Source organism: Coffea eugenioides, chromosome 8, assembly GCF_003713205.1.
Source record: "Coffea eugenioides isolate CCC68of chromosome 8, Ceug_1.0, whole genome shotgun sequence".
Lineage (NCBI taxonomy): Eukaryota > Viridiplantae > Streptophyta > Magnoliopsida > Gentianales > Rubiaceae > Coffea > Coffea eugenioides.
The window spans coordinates 6,612,483-6,637,775 of NC_040042.1; the positions used below are offsets into that span (position 1 = coordinate 6,612,483).

The window sequence follows — 25,293 nt, forward strand, 5'->3', positions numbered from 1 at the left end:
TGAAAAGATATACATGATGAAATCTAAATATTGTAATTTTTTTGATTAATTATGACTTTTAAAGTTTAAGTGATAATCACCGTAGCAATCGTTCCTATCTCGCTTTTGTTGTAGTGGCATTGCATTCCTATGCATTCCTAATAAGTAGTACATACTTCCTCCTTCTTTTTCTACCCTCCTTTTTCCAGCCGGCCTTGTATGTTGTAATTTACAACAACTATTGTAAATTACAATAGTTGTAATTTACAACAACTACCCTCCTTTTTCTCTTGTATGTTCTAATTTACAACAACTATTTGCTATTTGTGAAATTTTCCTACATATTCATACTCATATAGAAGGTTTAAAGAAAAAAACCTTAATTTGGCCTGTTTGACTTCTTATTGAACTCCTCCTTTCAAGATACAAATTTTCAAGTAGCATTGATTATTAGGTTTAACATCATACGACATCGGTCTACCCTAATTAAACAGCCAATGTCATCCAATATCACAATGATTATTTGATTACTTAATGGCAATAAAATCTATTAATAGGACCTAAAATCAAGTCTACACAAATATATGCCCTTTAACCCTTCTCCATGAATTAGTGGTTGCACCTTATTATTTATTTTTCACTTTACATTACATTTTCAGAATTCTTTATTACAAGTTTGTCAAACTATGTATAACATTAAATTTGAAACAAAATGTTAAACCGATTTAGACCTCTAACTTAACTTTAATTTTGATATACTGTAGTTATAGTTATTTTTGTTAGGATCCAAGTGCAGAACAAACAACTATTGACATATCAAGTACACAACAATTTAATAGTAAATAAGATACAAACATGAAAGATAGACGACACACAACATTCACGTGGTTCGACTCCACCATTGAGCCTACATCACGGAGAGAAACCCGTTCTTTATTATGAAAGGAAAATCCTATACAAGAATACAACTTAAACCCAAAGCCAACCCTTGTATACCATCTCTCATCACCCAAGAATCTTCTCTCACCCCATGTATAAGACTACATATCACTTCTTGTGTACCTCTTGTGTAGTATGTCAACCCACGTATTGATAGGGAACATTATTGGGCCAAAACCCAAATAACAATACAAAACCAATTCTAATTCCTAAACTTGTACAGAATAGGAAATAACTTCTAATCCTAAACTAAATAGAATATTTATTGGCTACTACTTCAAGTAACTAAAAACCAATTAGGAAACTAGTTACTTCCACACAAAATAAGAATTCTACCTAAAAGAAATTAAGTCGATTTCCTAACAAATCTCCACCTTGACGAAATTTCTTTTAACAACCATTTTGTCTTTAAACTACCAATAATATGGTATCGAAATACACACCCGAATCAATACAGTCCTGACACCAAATTGATTCAATCGGCAAAATGAACATGTGTAGTTACCACGAATCCAACCTCTAGTTTGAATCGTGAGAAGGTGTCTCAATTCACTATCTCCCTTTGCAAGATTTCTTCTCAACCACCATTTGCAATCCGGGATCCCTTTCTGTGAGCTCTAACCCTAACATTGAGGCAACAAAGTGGTAATCATCATACTTCTTCCCATCCTCAGGACTGTCTCGCCACATGTGGTTTTCAAAACTCCACCTAAAATGAAAAATTCGTAACTGTCAGAGTCTTTTAGCGCATGGAAATTAGATCTCTTTGTTTCTTTGGGACACGTGCCACACCACCCAAAAAATATAACCAAAATCTAAAAGTCACCAGGATGAAATATCAACCTTTAGAGGAGCGAAAAAGTCTCCAACGATTCACGTCCAAAATCAACATTGGACTCCACCTTTTCCTTGACCCTTGAATCACCTGCCTAGATTCACCGTCAAGTATTTTCATGCTTTTCGACTTTCCATACTTTAGTATCAATGCTGTTTGCCAATCTATTGAAATAAGGATACCACTCATTAAATTGTTAATGGGTAACAGCCACCAACCCACTTGATCTCAATAGTTAATCAGGATCCAACCATAAATAACCAAGCTCTACATCCAACTATTCAAATTATTGGGATCCAAGTGCTTGTGAGCAATCCAGTTTCGCAACCAAGCTCTGATACCACTCGTTAGGATTCAAGCGCGAAACAAATAACTATTGAGATATCAAGTACACAACAATTTAATGATAAACAAGATACAATCATGAAAGATAGACGACACACAATATTTAACGTGGTTCGGCTACACCAATTGAGCCTATATGCATGAAGAGAAACCCGTTCTTTATTATGAGAGGAAAATCCTTTATAAGAATACAACTTGAACTCAAGGTCAACCCTTGTATACCATCTCTCATCTCCCAAGAACTCTCTCTCACCCCATGTATAAGGTTACACGTCATCTGTTGTATGCCCTTGTGTGCTTCTTGTGTAGTATGCTGACAAGTGTCCATTTTACCGAATAATTTATGTATATTTTAGTTTATTTATTACTAATTTTGAGTTCCTAAAATAATGTGAGTGACCATGTTGGCAATAGTTGATGTCTTTGAGTAACATTGAGAAGACTTATGAATTCGTCCTTTTTAGTTGTTAATGTTTATCATATTTTGGTAGGGATGAAGAAGCAAGGACAATACGGGGCCGTTTACAAAAAGTCATCACCGGATTGGATGAGAGTATACAGGGTCGGATAGTGAATTTTGAGTTAGATATTAAACAGGATACCCGCAGAAGGTTTTGCAAGAGAAAAGGTGTTGAGCAATATACGACATCGGATTGAGAGAGTGAAGTCGGATAATCGCGCTAGATGCTCTTCAGAGAATTTTTTGAAGAAGAGTGTTTAACAATATACAGCGCCGGATAGTGAAATTCGCTTCAGATACCGCTTCATATACTTGAGCGGAAAAAATCTGCAATTTGTGCAACTTACACAACTTGCAGATATCTTTTCATCTTTTTTTCTGGCAGCATCCATGACGTTTTGGGAGCAATATTTTGGGTCCAAAATATCAACTTTTGTCAACTTTGTGTCATTTCATCTCACAATCTTGACTCTTCAATACCAAGCCAAACTTCTTGTGGAAGATTCAAGAGATTTTGAAGATTATAAATATAGAAACCTTTAGTCTTAGGGAAAGCTTTTTAGAGCCTTTAGTTTCTAGTTAGTTTTAGAGAAGGTGAGAGCTTTGGAGCAAAAGAGAGAAACAAAAGGGGTTGTGTCTTGCCCTTTGAGGCTAGACACAAACCCAACACATTCATAACCTTTTCCATTTCTCTTAGTTTGTAGGACTAGTTTAGGATTTGTATTATGTATCCAATCTTGTAAAAGCTGAGCAAGGAGGAAAATTGAGATGAAGAAGGGGCACGGTGAAGGCTCTAGTGACAAAGGTTATCTTCTTTCCCAAACTCTTTATCTTGTATTTAACTCCATGTTTAGTGAATCTACTAGTTTGGATACTATATTGTTGATCGATATTATTTTAAAGTTTATGTCTTGGGTATTTGGTTGAACTATGTATGATTGCTATGTGTTGATTTCTTGATTGTTTTAGACTATTATCTTGATTGAGTTATTTAGCACTTTTGTTTTCAAAATCATGATTAACTGGCCATTGATTATGATAATCTCAAGGTGTTAGATTTGCAATAAAAATTGAAATTTGACACTTCTTGGAAGTGTTAAATCTAGAGAGTACACTCACGAAAGTAGAAGTGCACATTTGTGGCTTGTTTTGTAGTAATTTCATAGAAGCAAATGAGCTTATAGTTGATTTCATAACCACGAAAATAGGTATGGATTAGCTATAGGTATGGTTGGTATACCAGCGAAAGTAGGTATCACGTACACAAGGAAATTACGTCATGTCTTAACCGAGGTTTTAGTACTCAATTAGTCGAGAAGTTGCATTAGCATGAGTAGATAGGGATTCCATTACCCGAGGAGCTTTCATTTGTATTTTCTTCCCATTAATAGTTTAGATTTGTTGATTTTAATTTGTTAGTAGTCTAACTAATAGAGAAACTTTAGTAGTGCTAGTAGTTGTCCGTCTTCCTTATGAGTTCGACCCTAATTACCCTATACTCGCTCACGACTTGTATACTTGCAAAAAATCGTGTGTAGGGTGGTTTAGGAGATTATAAATTCAAAACTTGACTGTGAATTGAGCTATATTGTTGTATGCATACCCCGCGCACGTCATATACCAACTCACCTATTTATAGGGAACATTATTTGGTCAAAACCCAAATAACAATAGGAAACCAATTCTAATTCCTAGACTTGTACAAAATTGAAAATAATTTCTAATCATAAACTAAATAAAATATTTTTTGGCTACTACTTCAAGTAACTAAAACCAATTAGGAAACTAGTTACTTCCACACAAAACAAGAATTCTACCTAAAAGAAATTAAACCAATTTCCTAACAATTTTTTCTAATGCAAACAAGTGTAGATATTTTGCATGGTTCACTGGATCACTTCTTCAATTGGAAGTGCATTTCTCTTTAATGTAATCGAAGGTGGTATTTTTGGCAAGAGAAAGATTGAATCAACACCTCTCATTCTTAAATATAAAACCAACAAGACTTCAATTACCATTGGCCTATCCTTAATTGTTGAATTTTTGTTAGTCCACAATATCCTCTTATACTGTAACTTGAAAGAAAACATAACCACGATTTTTCCTGCTTTTAGATGCATCAAAACTCTTGCATCGTGAACAGAGTACATTTGCATAGCCAAGAAGAAAGAAATAAACATCTATAATATTTTTTTAAGCAAGGGTTTTCCAACCAGAAAATATGTATTTACGCAATAATACTCAAATAAAAAATAAGCGGATTATTGAATCTGGTTATTGTTTGATTCTACTGGAGGAATGAACGAAGCAATAGATAAACATTACTTTTGGATTAGTCTTTAGGCAATGAAGTGGAAATTTTTACTCTTCTCTTGAAAGTTAGAAGAAATGAAAATCAAGTGTAGGAAAAACGGTAAGTTTAAACTGAAATACATCAGATCCTTTATTGAAGCACAAAATTTACTGTAATGCACTTCATCTCCCATGAAAATTCAACAATATATCTAAACATAACGTTTCAAGTATGATTCCATGCGGGTGTATTCAACTTCTGGATATAGCTCTGAAACTTCTTCACTATCTTTTCCTGCTTCAAAGTTTGTCAAACAGCCCTCATAGAATACGTGATAGAAATGGCCAACTCCAACTTGGCCAGCATAGTCCATGTCTGCATCAGTATTACCCGGATCCCAGACTTGGATGTTAATCAAAAAGACCAGGAACATAATAAAACATAGATGGAAAAATCCTAGGTGGGTCCACAGCTTCTATAATTTACCAAAAAGGGGGAGGAGGGGGAGGAGGCAAAGGAGAGAGGTGGGGTGCAGATAAGCAAAATTCCGAAAGAAATTGGTTTATACCTTTCATAGAAGCTAGGAAGTCTTTTGCAGGAATGCTGCATTTTTCTAGTTTTCTTCCTCTAAGATTTTCCCACTTCTCAATCAATTGCCTTTGAGTGAGGATATTTTCTGGTGGTCGAAGATAAACTGTCTTGTCCAGTGCTCGTGGGTCATCTATGGTCTTGATCGTATAAGTAGCTATATCATCTTCGTCCATATAAGCCACTGTAAAACATAATTCAACAATTATAAGGATCCATACTAGAGTGTACTTTTAAAGAAGTCAATAAGTTGTAACAGAAAGTTCAGTAAGTGAATTGTGGTAGCACCTTTCATGTTGCCATTCCCATATATATTCACTTTTTCTTTTGGTGGAACTAGAGTACACAATTGAGACAAGTTACCAACAAAGTAACCAGCAAAGCAGCAACCACAGATATAAGTGAAAGGGATTTTAGCTTCTTCAATTGCTTTTCTCACAATCATCTTCTCATCAAATGTTACCCTTCCTGGTTCAAGGGCATCTCCCATTCTAGCAGGATCCATGCCGAACTCTGATGGCAAGAAACGCTACAAAAATGAAAAGACAATTTAACTCATTATATAATCTTCTTGAAAACTTATCACCATAAGAGTAAAACTCTAAAAATGCAGCAATTTAATTGTATACACACAACAACAGAAAATTTGCGTATAGAAGTAAACCAAAGAAATCTAATATATTTATTGCAACATACTTCATATGCATATTTTTTTTAGATACTTTACTTGCAAAATTGGTATTTTGTTTTTCTATATGCCATTGAGCTTACCTTGATATTACCAGCTTCTTTGATGGCCTCAACAAGCTTAAGCTGCATTAAAATGTTATGACTTCTGAAATGCACACCAGACATGGTGCAGATGACAACATCAACTAGTTTTACGGCATCCACAAGGCTTTGATGATCAGAAAATGAACCATCAACAAGGTGAGTTCCTTTCTCCTTAAACGACAACAACATCTGCAATTTATCAATGTCCAGACCGATCTCTGGCCTTTGGAGAACATACGTTGTATGCCCTTGAGCTAAGCAAGCTTTCACTATCCTCTTACCCACATAACCAGTGCCCCCCACAACAAGAACTTTGCTCTTAGCCATTTTTGCTCTTTTCTTTTGGCCTTTCAAGTGATTGAACCAAGATTACTTGTTCAGATATATATGGGGAGAGAGAGAGAGAGAGAGAGAGAATTAGCCCTAATTGACATTTTATTAATCATGGACAAAAACTAGCATAGTTACTGATACACCAGCTACTCAGCAGTTTTTTAAGATATCCAACAACTCGAGTAGGTGAGGGATTTGGGCAGCTTGACTAACTTGCCTGGTTAATTTATTGATCAGAACTTTCCAATTATATAAAGATGCTCATTTAGGTGTTCCAGATAGACTTGTATATTGAGCATTATAGTGATGATGGGATGCTTAGATGATGCTTACTCCATTGCCAAACTTAGGTTGGTTTAAGTTGATGGCAAAGAAATTCAAACAGTTCCAGAACCTTGAGGGAGTCAGGTTTTTCTTCAACCTGACAGACCAGTTATTGCAGGCTCCCCATCCTCCCTACTACACTATTTAATGTATATATCTACTGGATTGGTGTGAATCAATATTTTTTATACAATTTTTTAACCTTTTTTTATTACGTAAGTGAAAGGTTTGGATCCAAAATCTCTCTTATACTCACTCTCTCAAACCACCCAACTCATTCTTCCCCATATTTTGATATAGCTCGCATACTCTTTACACCTAAATGATTATAACTTACACCAAAAATTGGTACACATTAATCCAGAGAAAAATACACTAAATACAGTAAGATTTAGACCAATCAAACAGTGTAACAAGGGTATAGCTTGTAAATCTATAACAGAAGATCCAGAGCCTGAGTATCTCATTTTTTTTTCTTTTTCTTTTTCTTCATATTTATATAAGAAAATCTATACCGCAGACTCCAGTAATCCTACTGAATTATGTTCCTATTTCTTTTCTTGAAAGTCATTAGTAGCAAAAGAAGAATAAAAAAGGTGTGGAAAAGAGAGAACTTCTTAATGTATGGCTTCATTGAGTCAATAGAACAAAATCATGATCCAACAACAAGGGATCCCTCAACACTTCCACTTTTTTTTTTGTTTGCTTTTCTTTGTTATTTCAAAGTAACAAAAACGAAAAAAAAAATTACAACCATTGCAAGGGATGGGGTTTTGTTAGACGAAAACACAATACATCAATGATCTTTTTTTTTTTTATATCGATTAAGTCTCTATTGTCTTCGATAAAAAGGTAATGTCTGGTAACTATCCTGATGTCTAATAAGTGGTGTAAAATAAAACGTACGACAACAGTAATGGGTCCCGGAAATTTCTGAAGAATATTGAACGGCCAAATGTGGTCAGCACTTAGGTGATCAACCATTTCAACTACGGATAGGTGCAACCGTTTGTGCCGGTTGTCCTCATTTTGTGCTGCGCGTAACATTGGTTAAACACGATGTAACTTTTTTTTCACAAGATATATTTTCAGAACAGATAGTGGTGGACCCCACACTTGGCGCGGAAATCGAGTTACATGGTGTAATCTCAGCCGCACAAAATTTTGAGGACAAATCTTGGCCCTTAACCGTGCAGGGACGGTCATTGCCCCAAATCCTTCAACTACATATCCAATTCAAAATTTTTTTCCACCCTGGAGAAAATACTTTAATTTACATACTCATGGTAAGTGGAAGTTATAATAAGGTGACAAATGGCATTGAGATTTGGGAAGCCAGAGTCTGATCTCTGACATTGATTAATTGCTAAAGATAGTCTTCAATTTTTTTCTTTTTTTTTTTAGGGTAAGATAGTCTACAATTTGGGAAAAGCAATTTCTTATTTGAGTGCTAATCTTTTGACTGAGGCCAACGTGGGACTTTAGGAGAGGTTAAGGTAAGGAAAACAAGGGAATGCTTGGGAAATAACGAAAAGGATCCTATCTTTTCTCATGTTGTTTAAGAGTTTTACGACAAAAAAAAAGATGAGAAAGGATTAATTAGCAAAATGTGTCTTTTAATTAACATTGTGGACTAAACTTGAATATCTTGCTGTTTTGATTGATGGACGAAAATTGTAATTCAAGATATTTAATGGATTTTTCTTTCACTTTTACTCTACACCCTTATGTACAAAAATTCTTTCTATAAACGAAGAATATTGAAAGATTGGTATGCAATTGTAGTTTACTGAGTTGAGGAAATAGAAAGCTACATTAAATTAGATTTCAGGTTCGATCTCTCCCACTTAAAAAAGCTGTATTAGATCGGAAATTTACATAAATACGTAATTCCCAGATTAAGTAATAGACGCGATAGCCCAACATCAAGCTGCATTACTCAGGATTTAGTATCTGATAAACCGTATCATTATTTACCATTCAGAGTATGATTTCTGGACCAGCAACTAAATCCAACACTTGAAGCAATTTTGACTTGCTAACCGTGCATGTCCACCAGCCAAAAAAAAAAACCAAGATCGTGCCTGGAGCAATAATTTTTAATACAATGAAATTCTTTATCCTTTGAGAAATCATGTTTAATATCCATTTTATTATTGCACACATAATTAATCAGAAATAACGGATATATAAATAAGAGACTCGACACAAATAAAATTTCTACTGGTATCCTATCTCCGTCTGTGGGGTTTTGCCAAAAAAAAAAAAAAATTTGTTTTGCATGTCTGAAAGTTTGGTGAAATGTGTTTTCGTTCACGTTACTTTGGTCAGAAATCACAAAATTGGAGTGGTCAAATATTATTCGCAGTAGTGTTCATTTTCTAAGGCTGGTTTGAAGGTGCATGAATGATAAATTTTCTCGTTTGGCATGTCTCACTCGTCCTTGATGGGCTGGTGAAGTGTCTGCTTCCTTCAGGACTTTCACCACGTACAATTTAGAATTTGAAGTAATTAGAAGTAATTAGAGCCATTGAATGATGTGACTCTTCCTCAAAGCTGAACACACACACACACACCACAAAAAAAATGATGTGAGTAGCACATATAGAAAACTATCTATTCCTCCCAAAGTGACGTTGAAATAGTAAAGTCATTTTGCAATTGTTCTTTAAGTGGAAGATATCCAAAAACTAAGTGTGTAAAACCACAGGAAAAAGTGATTAAATTGTGGTTATGGTTATCAATTAAATTTTAAGTGCATTTACCAATTAAGGTTGTAGTTTCATTTGTTAATCCTACAGGGTGGAAATTTCAAAAATATATAAGAAAGAATCAAGTAAATTCAAAATCAAAAGCAACTATATATCAATACTTTCCAAAATCTTGCCTAGACTAGTTAGACCACAAGGTGGCATGCTAGTTTAAGTCACAAATTTCCTATCGAAAGTAACAGCGGAAACAGAAAATTACAATTAGTGACGCAAGTTCTACTTTTTCAATCTTGTTGACATGTCAAACTTCCAAAGGGTAGAACCATTTTCTTTTTCTAGTCGTGTTTGATATTTCAATTCAACACTTAAATTTAATGAATTTAGATCTTAATATATTCAGACGCGTTTAATAGTTTAAAATTAAATATCTGAATTAATTAAGTGGCACTGAATTTTCTAAACAAAACTTGATCCCAAAAATAAGTGATAAACTATTCACTTATCACTGAATGTGATAAACACCCAAATGTATTAAATTTAATATTTAACAATTCAATAATTTAATGGATTCAGATTTTAGATTTCAATTTTCAAATCTTAGCTTTATCAAACGCCCCTTTAATCACTTTCCTCAAATCAATTTGTGACTTGGGCAAATCATAAACATAAAACCTTTCAATGGTAGTTCAATTTTTACTGTTGATCCAAGGCCATCTTCCTTACTTCAACCAAATCAGAAACACAAAAAATTTTTCATTTATCAACATATGGTGGCACACACAAAATGTAGTCAAAATCGCACTGGATTTCAGGATGACCAATTTATGCTTATTTCACATCGATTGTCAAAATCTTTCGAGACAAAAACAACCAAACGTGACTTTCTGGTCCTCTATAAAATCAAAAGTCATAGTACATATAACATGCATGCACCGTCCTCTAACCTAATAAGGGCCAAAACTGACAACATCATTAGTTGCAGAAATTTTAAAGAGCACAGGTAGATCTAAGAATAAGATTGATCGTGAAATAAATCTGAGGACAAAGTTTCCAATTTCCAAGTCCAACTAAAATAGGTTTAATTTCTTCTGACTTAACAATTGTTGGAAAAAAGGTCCAACTAAAATGAATGAAGATGGTCTTTTAACGTTGTTGAACGAACCCTTTTGATTGGAAACCCGCCGCCGTGACGGGTGGGGAAACAAGAGTGATTTCATGGGAGTTATTTGCCAAGGTCATTCAAAGGACCACGATATCGTTATTTGTCCATTAAAATCAATGGAATGCCATAGTACAAAAGTCAATTTTGACAATTTGCTTTTGTATAGCATAGATACACATGATAGACATTTTCTTGCTTCATTAGTACTGATAACTTGCTAATGGCTCACGAGATCTTGGTTTAGTGATTAAGATTGAGCCATTGAAGAATTAATAATCCTATGTTTAAATTCTTCTTTTTTCACCTCACTTCTTAAATCTCACCCTTTCTCTGCTAAATTTTATTCAAAAAAAAAAAGAAAAACTTGTTAATGTAAAGAAATGCATAAGATGTAAATTTAAGATCAAAGGGTATAAATTCAGCCCGTTATCAATATGTATTTACTAGTAATTTATATCTCAAAGATTTTAGAATACATCTGCATAATCCAATAGTTTGGATCTCAAAAATTGTGTTGGTACAGAGTTTCATTTTTTTTTTAAAAAAAAAAAGTTGGTAAGTAGTTGCACAATCAAAATTGAACACTTTAAGTTTGAGAGCAGATGAATAAACAATAATGTTTCTGTGCTTTCGTTGACGGTCTGAGCTTAGTTTGGATCATTTTCTTCAGTTCTAAGAGAAAGCAACAAATGCGTTTCAACAACAGTTTCTTTATGTTAAGGTTACCTCAACCAATCCTCTCAAGCTACGCCATATCATATGGTCATGCATCTTGATTTCTTTCTTCGTTCTTTAATATATACAATATTTTCAGGATAATTCACCAAAATAATTTGGATTAACGTTAGTTGTATGAAAATAGTTGTCATTAACATAATTACCACTTTACTAGAAAAACTGAAAAGGTGATTGCACATGAAAATTAGTACGTAGATGAACAATTATAAGCTTCTATTTTTAATTTGTTACACAATAATAATAAGCAATAAGCACTAGTTTTATGCACACAATTTATCATACAAATGCACGCTCACATTTCTTGCCTATATATGTAGACACTTTTTAAGTTAACCTTTTGTTTATTGTTGTCTAGAACACTTGCATTTGGTTCAAGACACCTCTCCCAAAACCAACCATGAGTATCAATTAAACAAATCCACTACGTTTATACACATGAAAATTAAACGTTAATAGACTCTTACCATTTTAAAAGATATAACATAAATGCAGAGAATATATATATATATATATACTATATACATATGTATACATACATCCATACATGCATACATATATACACAAAAAGAAAAAGTGTTTTATTTATATAAAAAATGAATTAGATCAAGAACAATTCTGTACTACAACCTATATATAGATGTCACAACCTTAATTATTGTTCAAGCCTCCGAGAGAGAGAGAGAGAGAGAGAGAGAGATGGGTTCCACAGTAGAGAATGTGAAAAGCAAGGTGCTGATTATAGGGGGAACAGGGTACTTGGGGAAGAGGCTGGTGAAGGCAAGCTTAGAACAAGGTCATGAAACCTATGTTCTTCATCGTCCAGAGATAGGTGTTGATATTGAGAAAGTGCAGATGCTTTTGTCTTTTAAGGCACGAGGAGCTCACCTAGTCCCTGGTTCCTTTAGCCATTATCAAAGCCTAGTTGATGCTGTGAAATTGGTGGACGTTGTTATATGTGCAATTTCTGGGGTTCACATTCGATCCCACCATATTTTGCTTCAGCTCGACCTTGTCAAGGCCATCAAAGAGGCTGGAAATATCAAGGTAATGAGTACTAGTCCTACCCATGAAGCCTATTCCTATTACTAATTCTTTTTTTTTTTTTTGAATTACTATGACAAAATCCAATAGTCTAAGGCTCTTATTTCTTAGTCTTAAAACCATAACGAATAATCATTCCCTTTAAATCCTTCTCATTCTAATGGAAATTTTTTCTTGAAAAAATAAAGACGAAGGAAATGACTCACACAACTATGCAAAATTTAGGTGAATTTTCCATTTTAACTACTCGTGCCAATTATTGATTGTTTGAGTCCCTGTTATTATGCCATTTTAATGGTTTCTTCAAGTTTTAGAAGAGGAAGGATAGCAAAAAAGTCCAACGAGTACTTGGGAGGCTGAAAATGGAGAATTCTCCGTCCAAGAGGAAATAGAAGGACTATTAAGCATAAATGACTAGGATTTGTCTTTTTGTAGTTCATTTGGCTTGTAACATATGCAGTGGTGGAGCCAAGAATTTTGAGTAGGAGGGGAGGCAAAACTATAGGTGTAGAAAAAATTTTATGTGTGTAATTTGAAAATATTAAATATTATGTGATACTAAAATAATAAGAATTTAAATTTTATAGATCGACTAATTAGATAGCAGACCAAAATTTTTTGAAGGAAGTTAAGATTTTTTTTCAAGGACAAAGCTAGGTTGTTTTCTGATTGGTTGTTTTTGTTGTGTGTTTTGTTGTGTGGGGGGGGGGGGGGGGGTGGGTGGGGTGGAGATTGGTCTTTCTGGGGTTAAATGATTTTGCCACAACTTGGGGTGGGGCTGCCCCTGCTGGCCCCCTTGTTGCTCCTCCCTCAATACATAAACATATATAGCCTTGACATGTGAAATGCAACACAGAGATTTTTGCCATCTGAGTTTGGTACTGATCCCGCAAGAATGGGCGATGCTATGGAGCCAGGAAGGGTCACGTTTGATGATAAAATGGTGGTAAGAAAAGCTATTGAAGAAGCTGGGATTCCTTTCACGTATGTTTCGGCCAATTGCTTTGCAGGATACTTTATTGGAGGTCTTTGCCAACCTGGTAAAATTCTGCCATCAAAGGATTCTGTACTCCTCCTTGGAGATGGAAACCAAAAAGGTACTCAACTCGTACTATATGTAGAACATCATGAATCAATTTTCCCACAATTGGACTTGTGTCTGAACTCTAAAATTAAAGTAGATACGTTGGAGAAGTTGTGGAATTTTGACGTAGGTAGTACACATTGAAGGTTAATCTATGCTAGCTAGAAGAGCCATAATGTTGACTAGGTTTTGCTTTAGTTCCAAGTTTGAACTAAAACTTAGACAGCAGTCTCAAAAATTTGCAGCGTAAGTTTCTCATAATCTTGTTAACTAAGAGCTATATTCGACCCTTTCAAATGGTCTAGAGGCCATTTGACAGAAAATCTGAAGTAACAAGGATTCCTTACCATTCGAAAATTTTATATGGTAAAATTATGCATACCTTCCTTATTACTAGTTGAATGAAGAACATTGTATATGTATGTTAATGTGGTAAAATTTAAAATGAATTGTCATAAAATGTCAAGCTAAAGATTAATCATTAATTAAAAGCCAAATTTATAGATTTATTTATTTATTTAGGTAAAAACTGCTAGTTGAAAGAATTATGTGAAAGTTCAGAGTTTGGGGCCAAGGCAAATGCAAGTAAATTATTTATTAGGTATTTGCTGCAGTTACTTTTTCTAGGTTTATGGACTTCTCCTGCAAGTTTTATTTCAAGTTCATGATTTTCCTGTGTTACTTTTGATTCTTGCCGTAGGGTGCAATTATGCCAGTCTCTCTTTTCTTTTTACTCTTCTACCATTTCTAATTGTTTGCTGGTTTCTCTATTCTGGTACCACTGTCTTTTTCTTGCAGCAATTTATGTTGATGAAGACGACATAGCCACCTACACAATCAAAACCATAGATGATCCAAGGACACTGAACAAAACACTTTACCTAAGGCCACCTCAAAACATACTTTCACAAAGAGAGGTGGTTCAATTATGGGAAAAGCTAATAGGGAAACAACTGAAAAAGTCATCCATAGGCAAGGAAGAATTTTTGGCTTCCATCAAAGGTACTTAAAATGATTTATTGTCATAATCACGGAAAATTTATCATTTTAATTTTAATTGCATTACAATTAAGCTCAATAATCTGTTTTAATAAACAAATCAGAGTCTATGCTTAACCCCCTACCATTTCTAGGTGATTTTTTTTTTATTTTCATTAAAAAAAAAAGCTCAGTAATTTGTTTATTACAGTTTTCTATTTACTTTTTTTCTATCCCTAAAGTTCAGCTTTTATATCTCCTTTTGTCTATAATCTTGTCCACGCAACTTGAAATTATAATTGAAAATTTTCCAACAATTCGGAGTTTAACATAAATGAAAAATGTCGTGAAACTTAGGATCAAATTAATGCAATTTGACGAGAATGATAATTATTGTAGATCTGTAATCGCAACAAGTCTCCAAAAAAGTTAAAGTACTTATATAATATAACATGGAAAACGTAACGGATTGAAAATAATAGTTGCAAGCATGTCGCAATCTTATTTCTCTTGATTAAAATTTAGAAGATATTAAGGGCCACCAAATTTCCTTGTTTCAATTTCGTGTATTAATCATTGAACTACTATCGCGATTTGTTATAATAGTTTCAAGTTTTCTATAGATTATGGAACTCCATTGTGATTTCTAGCAGTTTTGCCATTTTTTTTTCAGTAGATTCACACTTCGCATAGCTCATTCAAGTTATTAATTACCATTGGACTTCCTTCTTCTTGTTTACATTTTCCTCTGGAGCAGGACTTGATTATGCGGAGCAAGTTGGATTAACTCATTATTATCACGTCTGCTATGAAGGATGTCTTACAAATTTTGAGATAGGAGATGAAGGGGAAGAGGCATCCAAATTGTATCCTGAAGTAAAGTACACCACAATTGAGGACTACCTCAAGCAATATGTGTGATTGAAGCAATAATTATAGGGTTCCTACAAAATTTTACGTAATTTCAGGGTGGATGATAATGTTTAAAATTTATTGTGGGTCAACCTCTCTAATTTATATGCTTACCCTCTACCTTTATGGCTAATTAAAGTTTAGTCCCAAATGTTTGGGGACTCGTCCCTAAAATTTCTACTAAAATAATTGTCATTTTGTAAAGTTCTCAATTTCGATCAAAGTTGGACAATTGATGTATTTTCCCGAAATACAAGCTAAATAAGTCGCGTGCAAGCCGTGTGGCTATTAGCACAAAGACTAATATCTGCCTCTGATTTGGTCCGGTCCTTTGTTAATTTTTTTACCCTTTGTTAATTTAAGTGATATAATAATTTGGATTAATTTTATATACACTGTCAATGTATACACTAACAAAAATAAATGCATGTTACTTAATTCGAATTTGAATTTAAACCTTAACTTTGTACATGTGACATGCATCTATACCTACTAATTTATATACTATCAATGTACACAAACAAGTCTGTGTATACACTAGCGTAAATAGATGCATGTCACTTAATTCGAATTTGAATTTAAACCTTAACTTTGTACATGTGACATGCATCTATACCTACTAATTTATATACCATCAGCGTATACAAACAAAGATTTCGTTGCTTGATTATAATATATACAACACACCATTCTGCTTGTTTTTAGTTTAAGTACATCATTAAGAAGCACAGAAATTAAAAAATGAGAAGGAGATACAAACTAAACACGTCTTGTGTCTAGAGATCAACCCAAAGCATGCGTTGACAAAATATTAGTAAGGTTTGTCCAATTGAATTTTTTTTTAAATAAGGTTTTAACGAGATATTCTTTATGTAATGGACATGGGGCAATATTTTAAAATTGATAAATAGATAAGTGTCCATGTCCATTCAACCCCTAGCATGATATATCAATACCTTGATTTCCCTTAAAGGTTGATTGATACATCATACATTCATATACTTCTTGAAATTCGTTAATTCATTTATGCAACTTCTAAATTCATACACTTTTATTAATAAAGATACATGTATCTATGGCGTTGTCTCGCCTATAAAGGATTTAGAAACCTCATTGTACTTTTACCAATAAATAAATAAAAGAAAGAGTAAATTGCAAACATAGTCGCTAAATTAGTGATAATCCTCGTTTTAATCACTAAATTTTTTATTTAGCTAAAGTGGTTACCCAACTAATAGAATATCATATTTTTTGTCACGCAACTAATAAAAACATATAAATTTTTTGTTACTCAACTAATGAAGGCATACACTTTTTTGGTCAAAAAATATATGTTTCGATAAGTTGAGTGACTAGTTTAGCTAAAGAAAAAGTTCAACGAGCAACATTAAAAATTATAAAGAGATCAATAATTCATAACGTCGTTTATTCTAAAAGAAATATTTTGCCTGTTTGGAACCTGAGTTTTTTGGGAGTTTGTCTAAAACTTTACTGTAGTGCACTGTAGAAGTTTTTGAAAAAATTTTGTAGAAGTTTTTGTAAGGTGAAAAACTTTTTTGTAGAAGTTTTTGAAATGTTACTGTAGACGTTTTTTGGATTATTTTTAGAGGTATTTTTAAAACATATTTTTGAGTATTTTATAATTTATAATTTTTATAATTTTATATTTTTAAACATTTATGCATTTATAATACATTTATAAATATTTAGAAATAAATATATTTATATATTTATATAAAAATATATAAATGTATTATATTATATATAATACATAATATACATATATTTATAAATGTATAAATGTATAATTAATATAAATGTATAAATTATAAATGAATATTATATAAATGTATAATTTATAATTTATAAATGTATATGATGATTATGTATAAATGTATTAATATAATTAATATAAATGTATTAATATATTAATTTATTAATATTATGTATAAATGTATAATTAATATTGTTTATAATTTATAATTTTTATTGTTTAAATATTTATATGCATTTATGCATTTATAATACATTTATAAATATTTATAAATAAATATATTTATATATTTATATAAAAATATATAAATGTATTATATTATATATAATACAAAATATACATATATTTATAAAAGTATAAATGCGTAATTAATATAAATGTATATATTATAAATGAATATTAATAAATGTATAAATTATAAATTATAAATATATATGATAATTATGTATAACTGTATTAATATAATTAATATAAATGTATAAATGTATTAATATTATGTATAAATGTATAATTAATATTGTTTATAATTTATAATTTTTAATGTTTAAATATTTATATATATTTATGCATTTATAATACATTTATAAATAAATATATTTATATAGGTATATAAAAATATATAAATGTATTATATTATATATAATACATAATATAAATATATTTACAAATGTAATAATTGTATATTATTATAAATGAATATTATATAAATATATAAATTAATATATTATAAATATATAAATATATAATATTATGTATAAATGTATTAATATAATTAATATAAATGTATAAATGTATTAGTATTATGTATAAATGTATAATTAATATTGTGTGTTAATATTATGTATAAATGTATTATATTATACATAATACATAATATAATTGTATATAAATATACATAAATATATATACATAAATGTGTAATATATATAATATGTATTATATATATTAAATATATAATATATAATATTTATATAAATGTATAATTACATATTTATATTAATATTAATTTATATGGTATATAATATTTATATAAATATATAAAAATATATTTTAAATAAAATAAAATATTTATAAGATGTTTAAATAAATATATAATATATATAATAAATTTTTGAGGGTGTGGGACTCAAAAATTCAAATTTTTTTTTTTTAGGTTACCAGCGGCGCCGGGAGAGGTGGTGGAGGCGGTGTCTGGTGTGGTGGGTTGGGTGAGGGAGGAAGAAAAGTTTTTGAGAAATTTTTTGAGTATAGATTTTTAAAGTGTGTAGGTAAAAAACTTTGAAAAGTTTTTTGGGGTTCCTGTAGCAAAAGTTGTTAAAAAACTAGTAGCTAAAAAACTTGGTAAAAAACTAGGGTGCCAAACAGGCCCATTAGTACAACAAAAAATCACTGCCACTATTATCTCTACTCCACTCTCTCTTTGCTTTATAGTTTTATTAGTATTGAATTTAGAATACAAATCACTGCCACTATAGATATATTATTACATTCACAACAAAAACAAATTTAGTGGGAAACCTCTTGGTAATAACTTTTGCAAGAAAAAAACAGGGAAAAATAAACAAAAGAATAAATTCACTATGGGCTTAGACGCTGGCTGCCTTGTGGCTGGTTTCCAATTTCAAAATGCCGTTATCCACTTCCCCAACGGCTCCTGCTCTTCCATTCTCATCTCCTTCTCATTCAAAACCAAAGGTTATGATTGCCAATTCTAATTGGGCCACCGATAACAGTTGATCAGTTATTCCAAAATTAATAAATAATTAATAAACGACTATAATTAGTATCCTCCAAAACTCCATTCAAGCCAAAATGATTCTTGATGCAAAATTTCACTTTCTACTTTTTAAACAGCGCATTAGTAATGCTTAGAATTATTATTTTTATTTCAATTAGTGTACCCTTTTGGTTGTTTGTATGATTTCTTGAAAATAATTGCAGGGTTCTTCTCAGAGATGGTTTTCGATAAAGAAAGAAGTGACTGTCTGCAGTGGAAGAATTAATTTTAACAGGAAATCAAGAAATGGTGATTTTGCAATAAATTCAGCATCTAGAGACAGCAGTCCATCGGTTGGATTTGATGTACAATTTCCCAAGGATTATGCTGAACTTCTTCAACAAGTGAGTTTCTGATAGTCTTTTCCCTATTTGGAGTACTAGGATTTTTTGAATTTAGATGCTTTCTTTAGTTCTTTTCATTCTTTGTGAATATGATTTCAGTTTTTATTTTGAACTTCGAAATGTGAAGAAAAAAGAAAATGGGAAATGGGTTCTTTGGTAATTTAGTTGTTGATCAAGAGAAGAAAATTAAGCATTTAGTTTTTGAATTGTAATTTAAGTGTTATTGCAAGAACAATCAAAGTCAATTTGTTCTGTTCTCTCTGGATATTGCCTTCAGTTTCTTGTTTGGTCTCAGAAATATAAACGAATAAATGTTTTTTGATAAATAAAGCGTGAAGGGGAGAAGAAAACCAGAGAAATTAATGAACGGCACTATTGCTTGTGTTCTAAATGTTCAATTCGTGGTGGTCCGTAATTATGTACAATTCATGTTTTAGATCAGCTTAGTTTCCCATTATTCCTTCAAGTCATGATCCAAGAAAAGGATTTTTTTTTTTTTTAAGGTGCAAAGATTTAGCAAAGTCTTGTTGATGAGAAGTGAATTGAGCTTGGAATCTTAGTAAGCTATGACCATACTCATTGAATGGTTAGATGAGTTCCTCTAACTCTTCATCCGGTAGTAGATGTTTGTAGTTTTTTATGCAAATGAAACTTTAAAGAAGTAGTTCCTTCCTCGTGGTACAGTATGATTTAGAGGTTACAAGGATGAGATCATTATTGATGAAGCCAAACTCTTTGTGGCTGGTACTGTGACTGAAAAAATTTTCATGCATTGCGATATTTTACTTGTTTGTGCATCTTTGTTAGGGCTCTGATCTTAACTACCATTTATCCTTGTAAAGGTACTTTACCACTAAGACATCTATCTGTTTCTCACAAGAATACTTGATACAAAGGCTCAAAATCAATAGATAAGTGAAAAATGAAAGCTCAACTTGAGTTATGTATGACCAAGGCACCATAATAGACTGAAACTATGGATTGTTCTTGTTGTTCTACCTTCCCGAAACTGACGACTGTCACATTTTGTCACAGCTGTTTATTGGATGCATAATTTGAAATGCAAGTCTTCCCTTGAGTTTTCAATCACACCTATCTTTATTTAGTCAGGAACCAAATGTAATTATTGCTGTTTAAGTCTTTATGCCATTTACACACCCCATGGGGATGGTTCAGAAGGTTCTTGGCCAACATTTAATCCACATATCTTGATATTGAACTAGATTCTTTTTTTCTAAGGGATATACATGCATTTTTTCGTGAAGAATTTACAAGTGGATGCTACATAATCTTAATTACAGTGGGAAGAGGAGGTTATTTGGTAAAAAGAACAATTATAATAAACACATTAACAATCTGTACATTTCTTATTCAAGTTGAGTTAAACTTGGCATGGTGGGTGTCGGTGGCTGGAGCCCCTTTTTGCTTACTTTAGAAAAAATTTAACAATCTCAACCTTCATTTTAGTTTCTCTTTGTAGATCATATTGTTTTCCTGCAGTCATGATGATATATGCACATCTAATCTGTAAAACTACATTCTCTTGATTTCAAGGAATAAGGCAATCAGAATTCTTGTTAAGGCTTCTAAAAGTTTTTATTTGCATACTATTTCATTTTTCTGATTGGACAAATATAAACTTGTGAAAGTAGTATTACGGTAAATTTATCAGAAAGGTATTCTCTGCATTTCTGATATACTTTTTAGCAGGTATTTACATTTACTTTCCTAGTTAAGGCAGCTTAATATGGAACATAAAGTTCAACTAGACCCTTGCTCATCTTTGCTAGAGATACTATGAATTGCTCTCTGGAATGCTCTACCTAGTTAGTTTCCTTTGTTGATGCAGGCTTCTGATTGCCATTTCTAACTGAGTACGTCCAAAAGCTTTTCAGGCTTGTCTTAATGCATAATAAATCCACTGTTTCCACTAAGCAGTTGTTTGTATGATTAGGTTCCTCTTTAGTATGATTAAATATGGCATAAATTAGGTTTCAATAGGGGAAATAGGTGGACTATACTTCCCATATCAAATCCTGAATTTGGTCATTTGACATCACTATGTTTGAATAAAGTTTAGCCACGACCATTAAATTGACTGGAAACTGTTTCCATTCTGCAGTTGATTTAATCCAACTCAAATAGTTTTCTTTTTTTAGTGGCTTTACAGGAGGGATATGTCTTCTTACATTCTTTTCTTTTCATCATTTTTCGATCTTTTATCACCATTCTGCAGTTTAATCCAAGGGCCTTTATAAATGACAGGCTAAAGAGGCAACTGAATTAGCTGTGAAGGACAACAGGCAGCTCATGGTGAGTTGCTATATAAATTTTTTCGTAATGATAATGGGCATGAAGGAACCTCTACAGTTTGCATAGTTTGTGAGCAACAAGTTTCTGACACAGGAAATTGAATTTCCTACTGCTGGATTGGGATCTGTGCCAGGTTATACCATCCTTTGCTGTTTACTTAATTTTCATCTATGAAACCACTTATTATCATTTTCTGTCAATTGCTACATCCCATGTTATTACATGTTCCATAAAATTCATAACAATTGTCAAAATCATGTCTGTATCAGGTGATGGTGAAGGGGGTATAGAAATGACCGAAAGTATGGAACTAATCCGTGAGTTCTGTGACCTCTTCATAACTCCTGAGAAAGCCACAAGAACCAGAATAGTATGGTTTGAACTTTAACAAATATTTGCGCAATTTCAGTTTCAAAGTAGTTAATGACACTCATATTTCCTATATGTATACTTAGATTTCATAGAGCAAATTTTTAAGTTATTTTGTATTTTGTGTATCAAATTGAAATGAAAAAAATAATTGTTATTGACCTGATGGATCTTCACGTTTCTTTAGAGGTGCAGTTGTACTTGCAATTTGTCGTATAGTAATTGGAGTATGGAATCAGCTCCATGGAGACAAATTGATTAGAAGGTGGTTAAGATGGTTTTGGACATTGGTTAATGCGTTTCTTGGAAACGTGTTGGGCTGCAGTTAGAGGAAGACTGAAAATCAAAAAAATCAAAGTGATAGGGAAGACTAAGCAGCAAATAAACCAAAATTAGCTCTGAAATGGGTTTGAATGAAGAAACAGTTACGTAATTAACTTCCTGTTTTAGGGAACATGGCCTTTTGGAGCATCTCCTTTATGATCAACTTTTGAAATATCATTTTAGCCAGCAGATATTATGCCAAACTTGTTTTGAATTCACTTAAAGATGGAATGCTGTATTTTTCTTGAATAAGCCATCTTCTTGTTTATTTAATTTTGTGTCTGGTTTCTCAACTTTGTCTTACATTCTTATACTAAACAGTTCTTCCCAGAGGCTAAGGAAGTTCAATTTGCAAGAAATTCAGTTTTTGGGGGAGTCTCATTTAAGTTGGATTATCTGACAAAGCCGTCATTTTTTGAGGACTTTGGTTTTGTTGAAAAAGTTAAGATGGCTGACCGAGTTAAGCCAGAAGATGAGGTTTTCTTAGTTGCTTATCCATACTTTAATGTCAGTGGTAAGAAGACTTATGTTTCATTTTATTTTCATGGCTTAAAGTTTACTCTTTTCGATTTTTTTCCCACTTGACGTAATTTCAACTGTATGCCCTTTATCTTGTGAAATACAGAAATGCTTGTGGTCGAAGAACTGTACGAAGAGGCCGTAGTAAGCACCTCTCGGAAACTGATCATATTTAATGGAGAACTTGACCGGATAAGATCAGGATGTATCCTTGTTTATTCATGTTTAGTTAACTAGTAGTGTAGGATGTTAGTTCTTGTACGATTTTGTGTTCTATACTTCATGATAGACAGTTACAATTCATAGACTGCTGATATTTATGATGCTAAAGCAGAAAGTTCTGAAAATCTTAAAACATTTTATTGTATCTTCAAAACAAATAACCTTTATTCTGATTCAAATTATTAGAAAATTTTGGAGAATTAGGAGCTTCTGCTAGTAGGTTGTTGATTTCAAATAGTTCGACAGCATCTCACTGGCTTCACTCATAGAGAATTTCTCCTTGAACAAGAAAAGATTATCCACCGTTCTTCTATCCAAAGCTGGCTGCACTTAACAAGACTCTTTTGCCCAAAATGGAGACTGTATACTACATTCACAATTTTAAAGGACACAAAGGGGGAGTCCTATTCAGGTTCTGATATTTTCTGTATTCTTTTCTCAACTTTTACAAGATAAGTTTTCGAGTTAAAATATCAGGGATGCAGATTTGGAAGATTATTGCTTCTGTCGAAAAAAAAATTAAATGAAGTTACAAGCTGTCCCTCTATTTCGCTCTCTATAAACTACTTTGATCAACCACAGGTGCTACCCTGGCCCATGGAAAGTGCTTAGGAGAACAAGAAAGGGATATATTTGCTTGCATCAGCAGGATTTGATGCCATCCCTCAAGGAAGTGGCATTAGACATCCTTCCATCAGCTTAATATCTCCTTGTTAAACCATTAGGTAAGGTTTTTGCTACTAATTTGTTTCTCTACTTAATCAGAAATTAAATCACTAATACCCCCATCTGGATATTTCCTGTTTTGCTTTTCTTTACTGGTTTTATGCGATTATCAATGTTGCAAATCTGGACTTCCAGAAAGATGATTCTAGTATCCTTTATTGTCAATTAAGAGTTGAGATAGCTATGGCCTTTCCCAGCTAATATTCTGCTGTATTCATTTCCTTGGGAGAAAAGAAGAGTTAAAGCTCTACCTACTTCTGATGCATATAGCATCTTGTCTCTGGAATATAAGACGTAAAATATTTTACTAGCTACACCAACGAGTCAATGAGAAGTTCCCTGTAAAAATCTTTGGTTGTTGTAATCAATGTTAGGCTGTAAAAATCTTTCCTTCTTCTTCTTCTCTCTAGGTAGTTCTGGTTTCAGTGAACACAGAGGTGATTCAGAACCAGAGCACCATTTAGCTTTTATGCAAGTTGTCAATTGTCGTACAACAGGTACGTTGTTGGTTTTTCATTTTGATAGTTGATTTTCTCTACAAGAAAGACTTTTCTGAATTGATAGTGCTGTTCATTGCTGTCTATTGCTACACCAATGAGTGTATTTTTTTTTTTTTTTTCCTTCTAAGTAGTTACACTGAGAAGGAATTCTTGTGCTCCTTCTAAGTAGTTACACAGAGCACCGATGGAGTAAGCGTGTGTATGATGAAAACTTCAATGTCAGTTCTGTGAATACTGTCATGTACTGTTTCCAGCAATATTTGGCCTGCAGCTTGTTCAGTCTAATCTGTACATAACTTCTTTTTTTTGTTTTGTTTTTTTTGGTTGTCAAAATGCGCTTCCTGCCTATGTGTGTGTGTGCCTCCATTTATCTGATTTACCGTCTAGGAATGGTGTGATTTTTTTTTTTTTTTGGTTGCCATCTTGTTATTTAACATTTTGACATTGAGGAGGAGCAAGTGGCTAGGATTGAAAAGCGAATCAAGCTGCTCGATACTCAAATCGAGTTCTGCTCAATTACGAGTTTGTTTGAATTTGATTCACTAACTAATCAAATCAAATTGTGACGATATTTTTTATTTTATAAACTTTTGAGTTCAACTCGATTAGCATAAAAGTAAAATTTTACATATAAAATATTCAAATTACTCGATCTCAAACTCAATAAAAGTTTGTTCGAATTTGGTTCGAAAAATAAACAAGTCAAATTTAAACAAAATAATCAACCAAACTTAAATAGAAGAATATTTGGTTTGTTTATATTCGTTTACACTCTTACTAGTGGCAAGATTCAATTAGTATCCTATTCGTGAATATGCAATTTATTTTGGCCCCATGATGGCCTACACATCTTAATATCTTATCTCCAAGTTTGATATTCTTCATTGTTCACATCCTCTGAGGCATCATTCACCATTCTTTACAAATTC

General features: G+C 32.5%; 3 protein-coding genes across 4 annotated transcripts; 2 read left to right on the forward strand and 1 right to left on the reverse strand.

Annotated features, from left to right (window-relative positions):
* Positions 1–4,972: 4,972 nt before the first annotated feature.
* LOC113781345 (isoflavone reductase homolog) lies at positions 4,973–6,583 on the reverse strand. The gene is made up of 4 exons (XM_027327263.1): positions 6,211–6,583; positions 5,728–5,968; positions 5,420–5,623; positions 4,973–5,226 (listed from the first exon to the last, which is right to left on the reverse strand). Exons 1-4 carry the CDS (start codon positions 6,538–6,540, stop codon positions 5,063–5,065), a joined length of 939 nt encoding a protein of 312 aa, XP_027183064.1. The 5' UTR covers positions 6,541–6,583; the 3' UTR covers positions 4,973–5,062.
* A 5,580-nt stretch (positions 6,584–12,163) lies between these two features.
* LOC113780696 (bifunctional pinoresinol-lariciresinol reductase-like) lies at positions 12,164–15,785 on the forward strand. Its single transcript, XM_027326476.1, has 4 exons — positions 12,164–12,525; positions 13,379–13,619; positions 14,405–14,608; positions 15,342–15,785. The coding sequence occupies exons 1-4, from the start codon at positions 12,178–12,180 to the stop codon at positions 15,503–15,505; spliced, it is 957 nt and encodes a 318-aa protein (XP_027182277.1). The 5' UTR covers positions 12,164–12,177; the 3' UTR covers positions 15,506–15,785.
* Positions 15,786–18,884: 3,099 nt separating this feature from the next.
* On the forward strand, positions 18,885–24,669 carry LOC113779860 (protein LOW PSII ACCUMULATION 3, chloroplastic). Of its 2 annotated transcripts, XR_003469493.1 has the most exons (11): positions 18,885–18,965; positions 19,212–19,391; positions 21,657–21,704; positions 21,798–21,837; positions 21,974–22,074; positions 22,719–22,911; positions 23,023–23,121; positions 23,433–23,550; positions 23,721–23,863; positions 24,275–24,361; positions 24,496–24,669. XR_003469493.1 is itself a non-coding variant. In XM_027325620.1 (10 exons), the coding sequence occupies exons 1-9, from the start codon at positions 18,897–18,899 to the stop codon at positions 23,839–23,841; spliced, it is 969 nt and encodes a 322-aa protein (XP_027181421.1). In that variant the 5' UTR covers positions 18,885–18,896; the 3' UTR covers positions 23,842–23,863; positions 24,275–24,669. The 2 variants fall into 2 exon arrangements, 1 of the variants encoding a protein (XP_027181421.1); XM_027325620.1 differs by having other exon boundaries at positions 24,275–24,669.
* The last annotated feature ends 624 nt before the right edge of the window (positions 24,670–25,293 follow it).

Coding starts and splice junctions, on each gene's coding strand:
- LOC113779860 (XM_027325620.1), top strand. CDS start 18,897: ATGCCGTTATCCACTTCCCCAACGGCTCCTGCTCTTCCATTCTCATCT. Junction 23,122..23,432: donor TGACCGGATAAGATCAGGAT/GTATCCTTGTTT, acceptor GAACAAGAAAAG/ATTATCCACCGTTCTTCTAT. Junction 23,551..23,720: donor AAAGGGGGAGTCCTATTCAG/GTTCTGATATTT, acceptor GATCAACCACAG/GTGCTACCCTGGCCCATGGA.
- LOC113781345 (XM_027327263.1), bottom strand. CDS start 6,540: ATGGCTAAGAGCAAAGTTCTTGTTGTGGGGGGCACTGGTTATGTGGGT. Junction 5,969..6,210: donor AAGAAGCTGGTAATATCAAG/GTAAGCTCAATG, acceptor TCATTTTTGTAG/CGTTTCTTGCCATCAGAGTT. Junction 5,624..5,727: donor TGGGAATGGCAACATGAAAG/GTGCTACCACAA, acceptor TATGTTTTACAG/TGGCTTATATGGACGAAGAT.
- LOC113780696 (XM_027326476.1), top strand. CDS start 12,178: ATGGGTTCCACAGTAGAGAATGTGAAAAGCAAGGTGCTGATTATAGGG. Junction 13,620..14,404: donor TGGAGATGGAAACCAAAAAG/GTACTCAACTCG, acceptor TTTTTCTTGCAG/CAATTTATGTTGATGAAGAC. Junction 14,609..15,341: donor ATTTTTGGCTTCCATCAAAG/GTACTTAAAATG, acceptor CCTCTGGAGCAG/GACTTGATTATGCGGAGCAA.